General features: G+C 42.2%; 1 protein-coding gene across 1 annotated transcript in view; it reads left to right on the top strand.

Moving 5' to 3' along the window:
* The window catches only part of LOC127652414 (NACHT, LRR and PYD domains-containing protein 3-like), a 252,794-nt gene that overhangs the window by 62,723 nt on the left and 175,234 nt on the right, over window positions 1-14,837 (top strand). The window contains 1 exon segment of the mRNA XM_052138536.1: window positions 5,304-5,411. Coding sequence (XP_051994496.1) covers window positions 5,304-5,411 — 108 coding nt within the window.

The raw sequence follows: 14,837 nt of genomic DNA, 5'->3' as shown, positions 1-14,837 counted from the left end.
TCCCATGGTTTAGCTGTCATTACCAACACGCTCTGCATAAAGGCACTTTTTAACTGTTTTTTCATCAAAAGTTTATTTGGTAGCCATGGTAACCTAATAGCATAGTGGAGCACATGGATTTCAAGCTGCAAGACTGATGCCTTGATGTCCAGAAAAGTAAGTAAATATACTCTTTATTCTTTGTGTTGGGCATGTACACTTATTATGCGTCATTACCATATGCGTTGTATTTCTGTATTTTTAAACATTTTTTGATTATTTTTATCACTTTAATAGTTAAAATGGTGTACATTACATGTAGAAAGCTAGCTACACTTGCTTAGTCATCATCTTTGCTAGCAAGGCTAGTTTTTTGACAAAAATGTCATTACCAGCACAGTCATTACCAGCACATTACAGCTTGTGCTGGTAATGACAGGTTGTGATGGTGATGACGGCAGATACATTAAACATACTGTTCTTTAAAGGATTTATGTTGAATACGTTATCTTGAATTAATATATACATTTACCAATCAAAAGTCAATATTTTAAATTAAGTAATTAAATTTAATTAAATTAAAACATTTGTTTTTAAAATACTAAATTAATTCATTATAATTGTTGTGTTTAGGTGTGACATGGCTCCAAAAGCAGCTGCCCAAATGGTAAATGGTCTGCACTTATATAGCGCTTTTTTTAACCTTAGAGTTTACCAAAGCGCTTTACACTGTGTCCCAATCACCCATTTACACTCACACTCATACACCAATGGCCCAAAGGCCCAAAGGTCCAAATCTTACAGACAACGTATAAAAGATAATCCTGAGAAATATGCACAGTATCTGCAGAGTGAGAAAGAGAGATATCTCAGAATAAGAGAAACAGGAAAATTGAAATCTGTTTCCCTATTGAGCACGCGAGAACACAGATATGAAAAAAAGAGATGGAAAGTTAACCAACAAAGGAAGAGAGCTAAGGACAGAGAAAAGGGAGAAATAGAAAATTATCTTTCAATGATTAGTCCTCCAGAATCTCCTGATGTCCATATACAAGAGAATCAGAATAGGGATGTGCCAAATGCAAGGAATGAAAGAGGAGGTATGGCAGATTCCGTCCAAACCCCAAAGCAAAGAGGATGCAAAAAAGTCAATAGAAACAGAAGAAAGGTCTACGATGATCTTCAAAAGTCTCAAAAAAAGCTGGAAAATGCCTTGCAAAAGGTTGATAAGTACAGGAAAAGGTTAGATAGGCTGACTAAGAAGCATACCACTGAGCAGTCCCCAAGAACTAAAGCAAGAAAACAGATGAGGGGACGACATGGTAATCTCAGGAAGACTCTTGTGTTCCATAACACATTAGTCTCACAGCTGCGACAAACCTACCATCAAAAGAAAATTAAAGGAAAACAAATCATATCAAAGGTCATTGCTGGAAACATTTTGAAGAAGTACCGGTTAGTGTATGCTGCACACATTAAACTTGGAATATCCTACAAAACAATGAGAAAGAACATAATGACACCTGGTCTTCAGTATTCCAGAAAAAAAAACATAGTAATGTGGTGATCAACAGTACAAAAGAGAAGATTAAAGAATTTTTGGAACGTGACAACAATTCGCGAGCTACTACAGGAAAGAAAGACACCATAACTAGACAGAAATTCAAAAAGCAGAAGCGTTACCTCAATGACTCTCTTTTCAGACTGTATCACAGTTTCAAGGAGGAATATCCCCAGGTGAAAATCTCATACAGTAAATTCTGTGAGAACAGTCCTTTCTGGATCGTCAAACCCTCCATTCAAGACAGGGATACCTGTTTATGCAAGACCCATGCAAACATCCAACTCATGGCCGATAAGTTGCTTTATCTGAAAGTAATTAGTACCAACAGAATTGAAAACATAATGCACTCACTATGTTGTGAAAGTCCAACTAAAGAATGCATGTATAGAGAGTGTGTCCATTGCCAGGGCAAAGAAGTACAAACTGCTGCATTTGAACCTGGTGAGCAAACACAGTGGATGGAATGGCGGAGCAAAACTGAAATCAGGGAGAAAAAGAAAGGTGGTGATAAGGTGACATTCACTGCTCACTTAACAGTGAAGGAGAAAATCCAAGGAACCATTCAATACTTGTTGGAAAATTTCACAGCAGCACTAAAGAACAAGTTTGGCAAACATTCTTTTAACATTGGACATCAGTACTCAACCCTAAAAGCCCTGAAGGAAAATGTTCAAGAAAATGAGTTAATTCTCCATGTGGACTTTGCTGAAAATTATCAGTGCAAGTATTCTTTGGAAATACAAGCTGTACATTTTGGAGACTCTCATAAGCAAGTATCCCTACACACAGGGGTTGCTTATACAGTTGATGGTGCTCAATCCTTCTGTTCAGTCTCCGCTTCAATGCGACATGATGCCTCAGCCATATGGACACATCTGAGCCCTATACTCTCTCACTTCAAAGAGCTCATCCCATCTCTGAACACACTGCACATGATAAGTGATGGACCAACGACGCAGTATCGTTCAAAGAAGAACTTCTTCTGTCTCAGCTCTGTTCCATTTCAGCTAGGATTTAAAAAGGTCACATGGAATTTCCTAGAGGCAGGCCATGGAAAGGGTGCAGCTGATGGGGTTGGCGCAGCCTTAAAACGGAGGGCAGATGTTCTTGTTGCAGGTGGAACAGACATTCCAGATGGGAGGATGTTCTTTGAGAAGCTGATAGAAGAGAAGTCAAAAATCAAGCTCTTCTACATCACAGAAAGTGAGATAGAAGAAAATGACAGATCTATACCAGACCAGCTTGAAACTGTATGTGGTACAATGAAAATCCACCAGGTAAGCTTGAGCACACACCACACAAGCAGTACAACAGTCCAAAGTGTTAGTTTTCTTTTAGTTTATATTTGTGTTGTGTAAAATTATGACTGTTGTGCTTTTTGTTTGTAGATTTTTACCACCAAGTCCGGCCACATCAACTGGCGAATCCTAAGCTGTTTCTGCTCAGCTCCTGAAGATTGCCTCTGCTTTGCCCCTGAGTCTGTGGTCCTCAACAAAGCAAAGAAAAAGAAAACCACTAAGAAGACAGAGCCATGCCAAGGGATGCTCAATACAATGCCTGAAATAACCATGTCTTTGGTGGGAGAATGGTGTGTGGTCTGTTACGAAGGGGAGGTCTACCCAGGTATGGTCCAGGATGTCGATGAAGAGTCTGTCCAGGTGAAAACAATGTGTATCATTGGGGTTAACCGTTTTTTTTGGCCTCTGAAAGAAGACATCCTGTGGTACAGGCATGGAGATTTCCTGGGGCTTGTGCCAGAGCCAAAACCAGTCACCAAGAGGCATATGATGCTTGATGTCTCTGTCTGGAATAAAGTATCGTCCATGATGGATGAGAGGATGGAAGTTTTTGTCGGTTTTGTGGAAGATTTGGTATCAATGACATGTTTGTGGTGCTTTATTTTTTTTAATTGTTGAACAAAAAGTTTAAGTAAACTGTCAGATTAGATTCTAGTTGTTTGGGATACGTAATATGACTAATGTATTTCAGCGTTTTACCTGTTCTTAACTGCCCTCCTGTTTCAATCCTGTTCACAAGGAACACAATTCCTGTTTGGTCTTCCATAATCAGATTAAACTATGCTTTGATGTTTAAACCAGTTACTAACTGGTGTTTTTTTTTGTTGTTGGTCTGAAGTCACTTAGGCTCTTAAATTACTATAGGTTACGATCAGTGATTTGTCATCACCGCAACAAACTGTCATTACCAGAACTGCAATGTCATCACCATCACCATACATATTTTTGCCAATAAATTATGTATAAATTACAAAAACATCCTTCAATTATATATTTCTGACAATGTTGGACAGTCTAAATGATCACTGTATTAAAAAAGTTTTGATATATTGCATTCACTTAAAATAAGCTTATATTCCAAGCCAGGGTAGATTGATGAATCAGAAATGTAGATACTTAAATGACAATAATTCATCTTGCAAGTAAAAATCAACAATCCCATTAAGTTCAAGATAAAATAGATTCCATGTGAAACCACAAAATGTTTTAAAAGCACTGATTTATCATTTAAGTTGTATTTTGTACATGTATTCGATGATGTGATGGTAATGACACATTTACGTGACATAGTTTAAAAAAATGGCAAAAAATCATTGTTCCTGACTTAAGGACTGATCATTTGATGTATACCAATAAGTCAAATTTGGGATTTAAATTTTCAAAATTGCAGAAACCCAATTTGGCCCTTAATCTGAGAAATGCCCTAATATAGTGCTTCTAGTAAAATAAGTTTGTCTGGAGCAGTGTACTATGAATGTAAACTTAAATACAGTGAAAAAGACACTATTAGCATAACTTAAAGATATATAAATAATTTCTAACATTCTTTTGAATGTAAAGCTGCACTTATGTGTCAGCTGCTAATAAAGGTGCAAGTGATTTAGAAGCACACATCAGCTCTGCCGAGCATTAAGGGTCAGCAAAAGGTGAAAGTTCATCAGGTAAATTAAAGGACTTCTTTTTGCGACCAGGTAAAATGATCACAATGCTTAATTTTCCATGGCCATTCCAAATAATAGTAAATGAAGGTACATTCATGGCATCAAATATTTTATTTTAGTACATGGATATTCAAAAGAATGTTGGAAACCCTATTACCCCCCAACCTGGCAAAAAATAATGTGTCCTTTTTTTTTTTATTTGGAAAAACAGATTATGGTCACCCTAACTGAAATGTTACTGATTTGATTGGCCTGAATATAGATGATGTCCCGTTTGTTGACAGGTGTTCAGTGGACTATTCAGATGATGTCATGGACTCCACAAAGGATCTCAGTGGACAGACAGACACAGGGAAGGTCAAGAGGTCAGAGGATTTCAATGGTTTAATAAAATACACTGATAGATATTTCTGATATGCTGCACAACACTACAGTATAAAACACTCCGACTGGATTATCTCAAGTAGAAACATGTGAAAACAGCTTTAGGGTAAAGTGAGATGGTTTGATTCAGTCACATTGTATATAGAAGATGAAACTGCATCTGCCAGAAGGTCATCCCAACCTTACTGAATCTGGGAGTGAACCGGTGGAGGCAAACAACAACAATAATTAAAAACACAGGGTACTGTAACCGCGATGTAACCGCAATGACCGACAGACAGAACTGGAAAATGTCTTCCATAAATGTTCAAGGTGTATTTCAGAAGCCTCATGTTAGATTTAAAGAACCTCTTGAGTCACTACATCAAGATAACTGATAAATCACATGAACTAAACTCTGATTATTTGCTGTTTTAGTGTCATTCATGGAGAATCTCCTGAATCCAGCTGTGTGTCCATGAAGAGTGATGGGTCAATGGGTCATCCATATAACTTCAGTTCAGGAGCTCCTTGTGCTGATGTGAGGTGAGGACTCTCATGTTGACTGACAGTATGAACGTGTACATCACAGTCTGAGGGGCGATTAGAAAGAATCCAGTGTAAAAAATAACACAACAGTTAAAAGAAATGTTATCAAATGGATCAATACTGATTATATGTCACTGTCATGCATATATAAATGTGATCCCCCTGTGGGGACCCGGGGTAGAATAGGTCCCTAGCACCCCCTTGCTGATCGTAAGAGGCGACAAATGGGGCAAATTATTTGCCATAAGTTGCCACCCGTGTCTGGGGAGGATGAGAACCTGGCATTTGAGTAATGTGTATACTGCGGCTGACTCAGATTCAACACAATACTTGGCCTTTCGTCCACTCTCAGGCACCTCCGTCCCCCAGAAGATGGCTGCGGCTGCTCCGTTGGGGTGGATGGTAGCTCTGAGAACTCAACTATGGCGCATCCCTCCTCCTAATGGAAAGGAGGATGCGAGAACCGGCTTGACAATATAAATAATAGTTTAATAATAAATTGAACCAAAAAGACACAAACAGGTGTCAGACAGCTGCCCGTAAATCACACTCTCTCTGTTACTCCAGTCGGCCTTTATCCTTCTCAAGGGCTTAATTAGCCTGATTACGTGCCGCCCTGCCACAATCTTCTTTAAATAAGGATAAGTGAAAGTCCTGAATGTTGAACTAGGACTGTGCATTAAACATTACCAAACAGTTACTGTGTGTAACCATGACAATCTGCCTTTTAAAATGAATACATGATTATATTTGTGTCATTATTGGTTTTTATTGTCTTCCATAAATGTACAAGGTGTGTGAGAATCATCAATGTTCAGCTGGTGTATTTCAGAAGCCTCATGTTAGGACTGTGCGCACAGTAATCTCCAGTGTGCTGCTTTCTCTTGTCCTAAATACAAATATTCTCAGTAGTCCATTTCTCTAAGTGACCTGTGACTGAAAAAGAAGATTTGACCTCTTTTGGAGAAGAGAGAGAAATATTGAAAAAAGTAAAGCTGAGAAACTGATGAGAGGAAAAGAGTGTTTGTGAGAGTTTGTAGTTTTAAAACGGTGTTTAATTGTTGTTGTGTTTTAGTGTCATTCATGGAGAATCTCCTGAATCCAGCTGTGTGTCCATGAAGAGTGACAGGTCAATGGGTCGTCCACTTAACTTCAGTTCAGGACATCCTTGTGCTGATGTGAGGTGAGGACTCTCATGTTGACTGACAGTATGAACGTGTCTATCACAGTCTGAGGGGCGATTAGAAAGAATCCAGTGTAAAAAATAACACAACAGTTAAAATAAATGTTATCAAATGGATCAACACTGATTATATGTCACTGTCATGCATACATACATGTGATATGTACATTAGTTTACAATCACTGTGTAATGCACACACATCATGAGCGTACACCAGTGAGGTCAGGTGTCATTACATGTGTCAGTTTTATTACATAACACGAGTCAAAAGCAATAACACTTTAAATTCATGAAGGATTGTGTTAAAGGAATAGTTCTCCCCAAAAATGATAATTCTCTCATGATTTACTCGCCCTCATGCCATCTCAAACTCGCATGACTTTCTTCTGCAGAACACAAATAAAGATATTTTGATGGAGATGTGAATATATCCATATAATACAAGTCAATGGGGACCAAACTTTCATGCTCCAAAAGGACATAAAGACATCATAAAGGTAATCCAGGTGGTTTAATCCATGTCTTCTGAAGAGATAAGATCAGTTTTGGGTGAGAAACAGACCAATATTTGGTTATTTAAGTCTTTATTCAGTAAAAGTTTAGCTGTCCTATGTGTGTTCACGAGAGAAGCTTGTTCACACATCCTCACGCTTGATGCGATCGTAATTTCATGTTCATGCAAGAACTAACATGGTTTTAATACAACCAGAAGCTCAAGGTCAATTTATTTCTAGAGCACATTTAAAAACAACAACAAGACTTCCGGTGGCGTCAGAGAGATGACAAGCGCTTGAAAGTTAAGCTCCGTCGGATTGTTGCAATAAATCCCGATTTACATAACCAATTCCGATATATTCGGAGTTTTTCAGAATGAGTACAGCAACGAGACACAAGAACACCTCCAAAAATGAAAATTCGAGAGAAAGAGACGATAAGAAACGATCACCTAGCCCTACTAGGCCTGCTAAATCTAGCCCGCGTGCTCCCGAATTTACTGAAGTGATGGAAGAACTGAAATCGTTAAGAAAAGAAAATCAAGAGGGGCATAAACAGACAAAAATATCGCTGACAAAAGTGGAGACCTCGGTTGAGGACTTAAAATGCCAAATAAATGGTTTGGAGAGCAGAATCGGGGAGACGGAGGAACGGATCAGCGCTGCTGAGGAGACGGGGATGAGACACGAAAGAGCGCTACGATATCTATTGAAACGTGAGGCGGATCTCACAGGTAGATGCGAGGACTTGCAAAATAGACTTCGCCGGAATAATCTAAGAATATATCAAGTTCCAGAGGGCTGTGAAGGAGAAAACACGGCGGAATTTGTTATGGGAATGCTCACCACAGTTTTACAGCTACCTCAGGACATGGATATAAAAATTGAAAGGGCACACAGGGCCCTTGCAGCCAAACCGATAGACCCCGCCGCACCCCCGAGATCGATAATAGTGAGATTCCTGGACTATACGGTTAAGGACGCAATCTTACGAAAAGCCTGGTCACAAAAACAGGTCCTTTACAACGAGAAAAGGATCTACTTTGACAACGACTATTCGCCTGATTTGCAGAGGAAGAGAGCGCAGGTGCGAGACGTAATAAAACAGCTCAGGATGAAGGATGTGCGAGCTCAATGCATCTATCCAGCACAGATAAGGATCTACCTGGAGGCGGGAGTCAAAACTTTTCCTACCCTGATGGACGCTGCACCATCCCTGCGGGACCTGGGAATTAAAGTTCGAGTGGATGAACGAGACCGACAAGCAAGAGAAATAACGAAGGCTAGATGGTCAGTACAAGGTAAAGGTAGACGGGGATCGAGTAGTACAGCGCTGCTGCCCGATGCGGATCTTCAAGCATTTTTGCAGGAGTGAATCGCTTAAATGTAAAAGAGGTACATTTGAACTGGATATTTCTGCTTTAGAATGTGAGAAAACTAAAAAAGGAAGGAGGGAAATGTGTATATGTGTATGTGTATATGTATGTGTATATATATGTATGTGTATGTATGTATGTGTATATATATATATATATATATATATATATATATATATATATATATATTGTTTTTATTCTATACTTTCGGGATAATAATTGATTTTATTTTTATTTCTAAATCGACGGATGCTTGCGGACATTTTGCTGAGTGGAAATCACTCTTGGAGGCGGCCGAGTTTCAAAAATGGCTGCGCGCACTTGGTGCACATCTGATACCCCAGGGAGTCAGCGTCACAACTCCCTGCCCTTCTTACATCGGGATTTGGCCTACGAAACAAGAACTTGGTCGAATGGATGTGTGGAAGTCTTGTTCGTGTACATAGTTCCTGTTTTTGTTTTTGTTTTTGTTAATTGTTTACCCTTGACAGCTAAAGTGTTTTTTTTTGTTTTTCTATATTACTGGAACATACTGGTGACTAGCACATACAACATTTATACCAGTGACAATGGATAATTTAATTTGTGTCAGTTATAATGTGAAAGGATTGTGCAGCCCATTTAAAAGAAAGAAAATATTTAATCAGCTTAGAAAAATGCAATGCTCTATTGCATTGCTTCAAGAGACCCATCTGTCTGATGGGGAACATTTAAAACTGAGAAGGGAATGGGTGGACCAAGTTTACAGTGCCTCATATAACAAGGGGAAGAGAAGAGGTGTTGCAATCATGTTTGCCAAGTCTGTCTTTTTTAATATGGAGCAAGTATACAAAGATAAAGAGGGGAGATACGTCATGGTAGTTGGAACAATTTCAGGCAATAAAATTACTATTCTTAATCTCTACGCACCAAACGAGGATCACCCACAATTTTTCAAGAATGTTTTCTCTCTTTTGGCACAGAAAGGTGAGGGAATGTATTTAATTGGTGGGGATTTTAACTGTGTATTAGACAGTCATGTTGATAGGTTACCTGCAGAAAGGGGACCACAGTCAAAAAAAGTAAAAGCTCTTTTAGGAATAATGAGAGAATTAGGTTTAACAGATATTTGGAGACACTTGCATCCTAAAGAGAAGGATTTTACCTTCATGTCACATGTGCATGGTAGTTATTCTAGAATAGACTTCTTTTGTACATCTAGAGCAGATTTGCATAAAGTCAAAGAATGTTATATAGATCCCATAACTATATCTGATCATGCTCCAGTTAGGCTAAAACTTCAGTTAGGACAAGAAAAACAATTTAAATACTGGAGATTAAATGTCTCAGTAATAAATGATTGTAAGGCGAAAGAAGAAATAAGACAACAGCTGATTGAATACTTTGATATTAACGATAATGGACTGGTTACCCCATCCATTTTGTGGGAGGGGCCAAAGCAGTGATAAGAGGTAAAATAATAGAAATAACATCCAGGAATAAAAAATTGAGATTAGCCAAACAAAATGAGATAGAGAACGAAATCAGGAAACTGGAAACTGAACATAAACAAACAGGTAAAATTAAAACTCTAGAATGTTTAAGGCAGGAAAGAAAGAAATTGAATGATTTGCTTACATATAAAGCAGAGGGGCACTCAGATTTGTAAGTAGAAAATACTATGAGATGAGTAATAAAGCTAGTAGGCTCTTGGCCTTTCAATTACGTAAGGCTCAAGCAAGCAGGGTAGTTTCAAAAATCAAACACCCAGACACCTCAACAATGTTAACACAACCAAATGATATAGTAAATGCATTTGAAGATTATTATAAAAAATTATATGAAGGCCAGAAGTTAATAAATAAGGAGGAAAAAGTTAAAACATTTTTGCGAACAATTGAATTAAATAAACTAACAGAAGAAGCAGCAAAGGAAATGATATCCCCTATTACAGAAGAAGAAATAAGGGAGACTATTGCAAATTTAAAAAACAATAAGTCACCGGGGGTGGACGGATTCCCGGGAATTTTACAAGGCATTTGCAAATGAATTGGCTCCTAATTTATGTAAGATGTTTAACTATGTATTACATGATGAAGACCCTCCACATTCATGGTCTGACGCTAATAATTACTGTAATTCATAAAACTGGAAAAGACCCTACACAATGTATGGCTTATAGACCAATAAGCTTACTATGTCAGGATATGAAAATATTAACTTCAATAATAGCAAACAGAATTCAGAAGCATGTTAAAAATTGGTCAAACCGGATCAGACTGGATTTATTAATAAAAGATATGGAACAAATAACATAAGAAGAGCTTTAAACTTACAACAAATTGGAAAAGATAGTAAAACACCCTCAATGCTTCTCAGTTTAGATGCTGAGAAAGCATTTGATAGGGTGGACTGGGTGTTTCTGGAACAGACTCTTAATCATATGGGCTTTCATGATACTTTTGTTAAGTGGGTAAAGATTTTTTACAAAAACCCAAAGTCAAGAGTTCGAGTTAATGGTCACTGCTCAGAGTTTTTTAATTTAGGTAGGGGAACTCGTCAGGGAGATGCAATGTCTCCAGTCTTATTTGCTCTTAGTATTGAGCCACTAGCTGAGTTAATAAGGAGCAACCCCAGAATACAGGGGATAACAGATAAAGGAGGGAAGTGTCATAAAATATCGTTATACGCTGACGACGTATTACTATTCATTGAAAACCCTGTTTCATCTGTCCCGGCCCTTTTGGAGTGTCTTAGAGACTATGGCTTAGTTTCTGGATATAAGGTAAATGCTGAGAAATCAGAGGCAATGATGATTTCAGGACGTTGGCCCAATCAGTTAGATAATGAAGTATCTTTCCGATGGTCTAGTAAGGGTTTCAAATACCTAGGTGTTACCCTTACACCCATGGCATCACATTTATACTTGGCAAACTACACACAGCTTTTTGAGATCATAAAAAAAGATTTGGCGAGATGGGAGATATTACCACTCTCCATATTTGGAAGGATTGAAACAGTGAAAATGAATATACTACCGAGACTTCTCTTCCTATTTCAATCTCTTCCTGTTTTGGTTCCAGTCTCAGCGTTTAACATACTAGAAAAATGGATTTCAAAGTTTATTTGGCAAAATAAAAGACCAAGAATAAGACTTAAAATACTTATGTCAAATAAAGATAGGGGGGGTTTGAACCTTCCTAATCTTAGATACTATTATTGGGCTGCTCAACTTAGGGCTATGGCTGCTTGGCTTGGCATTGATAAGGAGGCAGAATGGGTTAATATTGAACAGAATTCACTTCCTGGAGTCTCTTTGACAGTTCTGCCATTCATGGACTTGCAAGCACAGAAACGAGTGAAGAAAACAAACATATGGATAAAGCATACTGTCAAAATTTGGTCCACAATACAAAAAAAGTTTAGAGGAGTAATAACCTTATCACGTGCAATACCTATTAAAGGTAACGTCTAGGTTACGTATGTAACCTCAGTTCCCCGATGGAGGGAACGAGACGTTGTGTCAGAGAACGACACTAGGGGTCTCTCTTGAGCGCCGATATTCACCTCTGTACTATGAAAAAAGGCCAATGAGAGTTGGCAGCCAGTATTTGCATGTCCGCCCCGGACATACGGGTATTTAAGCGGCGCAAATACGGGAGTTCATTCAGGATTTTTCTGAGGAGCGGAAATGGTCCGGCCACAACAGGGGCTCGGCTCAGCGGCGTGGCAAGGGGACACAGCGTCTCGTTCCCTCCATCGGGGAACTGAGGTTACATACGTAACCTAGGCGTTCCCCTTCTGTCGCTCTCTTACGTTGTGTCAGAGAGCGACACTAGGGGTCCACTTAAAAGCGCCATGCGCTGAGCCGTATGCGTGATCCGCTGATACAGGAGGCGAGCAGGTATTCCTACGTGCAGAGCGACCAACTGTATCAGGCCGCGCGTACCCTTCCCCAATGCCCCATTTAAGCCATCAGGATTCCTTATCGTTACCCTGGAGGAGGAACAAGGTGACGACGCCAACATGGGAGCGGGCCAGCCTGGCTGGGCCTCTTTTCTCTCTATGTTTCTCGCATAGAGTAAACTACGGCCGGGGCCCTTACACGCGTTGAGGGAAGGGGGTCTTTAGCCCTTATTAGGGCGGAGAAGACCCTGCGGAGGCCACACCTACCCGGGAGGGGAGGCAAACTTTTAAGTGGCGGATACCTCGCATGGCCTATACTTAGGTCTTATGCGGAACAGTAGTGCGGTGGTAGATCCAGCCTCGCAGAGGGGGGAAGCATACAGCACGGCACCCGAGGCAGCTGTAACTGCCTAAGGGAAACACGGAGTCAACTCTCGTGAGGGGACAGAACCGTGGTTTTACACGGCGCACTGTTTCCCCTGGTTAGGGGGAAGGGCGCTGGGTGCAAGCGATCCACCCGGTCAGATCGTCGGTGTGTCACCGAGTTCTACGGGCTCGGTACCTGAGAGAACACGGGACGAAACTGACTCAACTCGGAGATTGTAGAATCTTGCGAAAGTGTTAGGTGTTGCCCAGCCCGCAGCTCTACAAATGTCTGCTAGGGCAGTGCCCTAGCCAGTGCCCATGAGGGCGCTAACACTCCTGGTGGAGTGGGCTCGGACCCATAAAGGGGGGCACGGCCTGGGTGTGATAAGCCAGGAAATGGCATCGACAACCCAGTGGGCGAGTCTCTGCTTGGAGACAGCGTCCCCTTTCTGCTGTCCCCAAAGCAGGCGAAGAGCTGCTCAGAGCGTCTGGTGCTCTGAGTGCGGTCCAGGTAAATCACGTAAGGCACGTGCGGACACAGCAGTGAGAGGGCTGGGTCTGCCTCCTCCGGGGCAGCGCTTGCAGGTTCACCACCTGGTCCCTGAAGGGTGTGGTAGGAACCTTGGGCACGTAGCCGGTCGCGGTCTTAGGATCACGAAAGTGTCTGCGGACCGAACTCCAGGCAGGCGTCACTAACAGAGAACGCATGCAGGTCCCGACCCTCTTGATGGAGGCGGCGCGATCAGCAGGGCAGTCTTGAGAGAGGGGCCCTGAGTCCAACTGAGTCAAGCGGCTCGAAGGGGGTCTCGGAGTCCCCTCAGGGCGACCGAGAGATCCCAGGAGGGAAATAGGTTAGGCGGGAGGAATCATCCTCCGGGCACCTTTTAGGAACCTGGCGATTAAGTCGTGCTTGCCAAGAGACTTGCCGTCTACCGTGTCATGGTGGGCGCGATAGCAGCAACATACACCTTGAGGGTGGAGGGGACAGCCTCCTCTCCAGCCCCTCCTGAAGAAACACGAGCACTGACCTAACTGCGCACTTCTGCGGGTCTTCGGCTCGGGAAGAACACCAGTTCGTGAACAGGCGCCACTTCAGAGCGTAAAGATGCCTGGTCGAAGGGGCTCTGGCTTGGTTAATAGTGTCTATGGCGGCTAAAGGTAGGCGGCTAGACCCTCAGCGTCCGTCCAGGGACCAGGCGTGGAGTTTCCAGAGGTCTGGGCGCGGGTGCCAGAGTGTGCCCGTCCCTGAGAAAGAAGGTCCTTCCTCAGGGGAATTCGCCAGGGAGGGGCTGTCATAAGGAGCGTGAGATCCGAAAACCACGTCGGTTGGGCCAGTAGGGGGCCACCAGAGTGACTTGCTCCTTGTCCTCCCTGACCTTGCATAGCACCTGTGCAAGAAGGCTCACTGGGGAAAAGCGAACTTGCGCAGCCCCACGGGCCAGCTGTGAGCCAGAGCATCTGTCCCCAGGGGAGCCTCTGAGAGGGCATACCAGAGCGGACAGTGGGAGGTTTCCTGGGAGGCAAACAGGTCTACCTGGGCCTTGCCGAACCTGTCCCAAATCAGCTGGACCGATTGGGGTGGAGCCTCCACTCTCCACCAGGCAAGGTTTGTCTTGACAGCGCGTCCGCTATCACATTGAGGTTGCGGGGATGTGAGTGGCGCTAGCGACTCCAGTCGCTGCTGACTCCAAAGGAGGAGGCGGCAGGCGAGCTGTGACATGTGGGGAGCGTACTCCGCCTTGGCGGTTTATGTAAGCCACCACCGTGGTGCTGTCTGTCCTGACCAGGACATGTTTGCCACGAATCATCGGAAGAAATTTCTTCAGGGCAAGGCGAATGGCCAGCAGCTCTAGGCAGTTTATGTGCCAGCGCGCGCGACCTTGGTTCCACCGGCCTGAGGCTCTGGCGCCCGTTGCACACGGCGCCCAACCCAATTTGAGGCGTCGGTTGTAACCAGAACGCGACGGGACACCTGCTGCAAGGGTACCCCTGCCCGAAGAAAGCAGAGGTCTGTCCAGGGTTTGAAGGTTTGGAGGCAGGCAGTGGTAATTTCCACGCCGTGCGTGCCGTGGCGCCATGCTCGTCTCGGGACTCAAGTCTGGAGCCAATGCTGAAGTGG

Source organism: Xyrauchen texanus, chromosome 12, assembly GCF_025860055.1.
Source record: "Xyrauchen texanus isolate HMW12.3.18 chromosome 12, RBS_HiC_50CHRs, whole genome shotgun sequence".
NCBI classification, from domain to species: domain Eukaryota; kingdom Metazoa; phylum Chordata; class Actinopteri; order Cypriniformes; family Catostomidae; genus Xyrauchen; species Xyrauchen texanus.
Note: the sequence above shows the minus strand (reverse complement) of the source record. Positions and strands in the feature narration are given on the sequence as shown.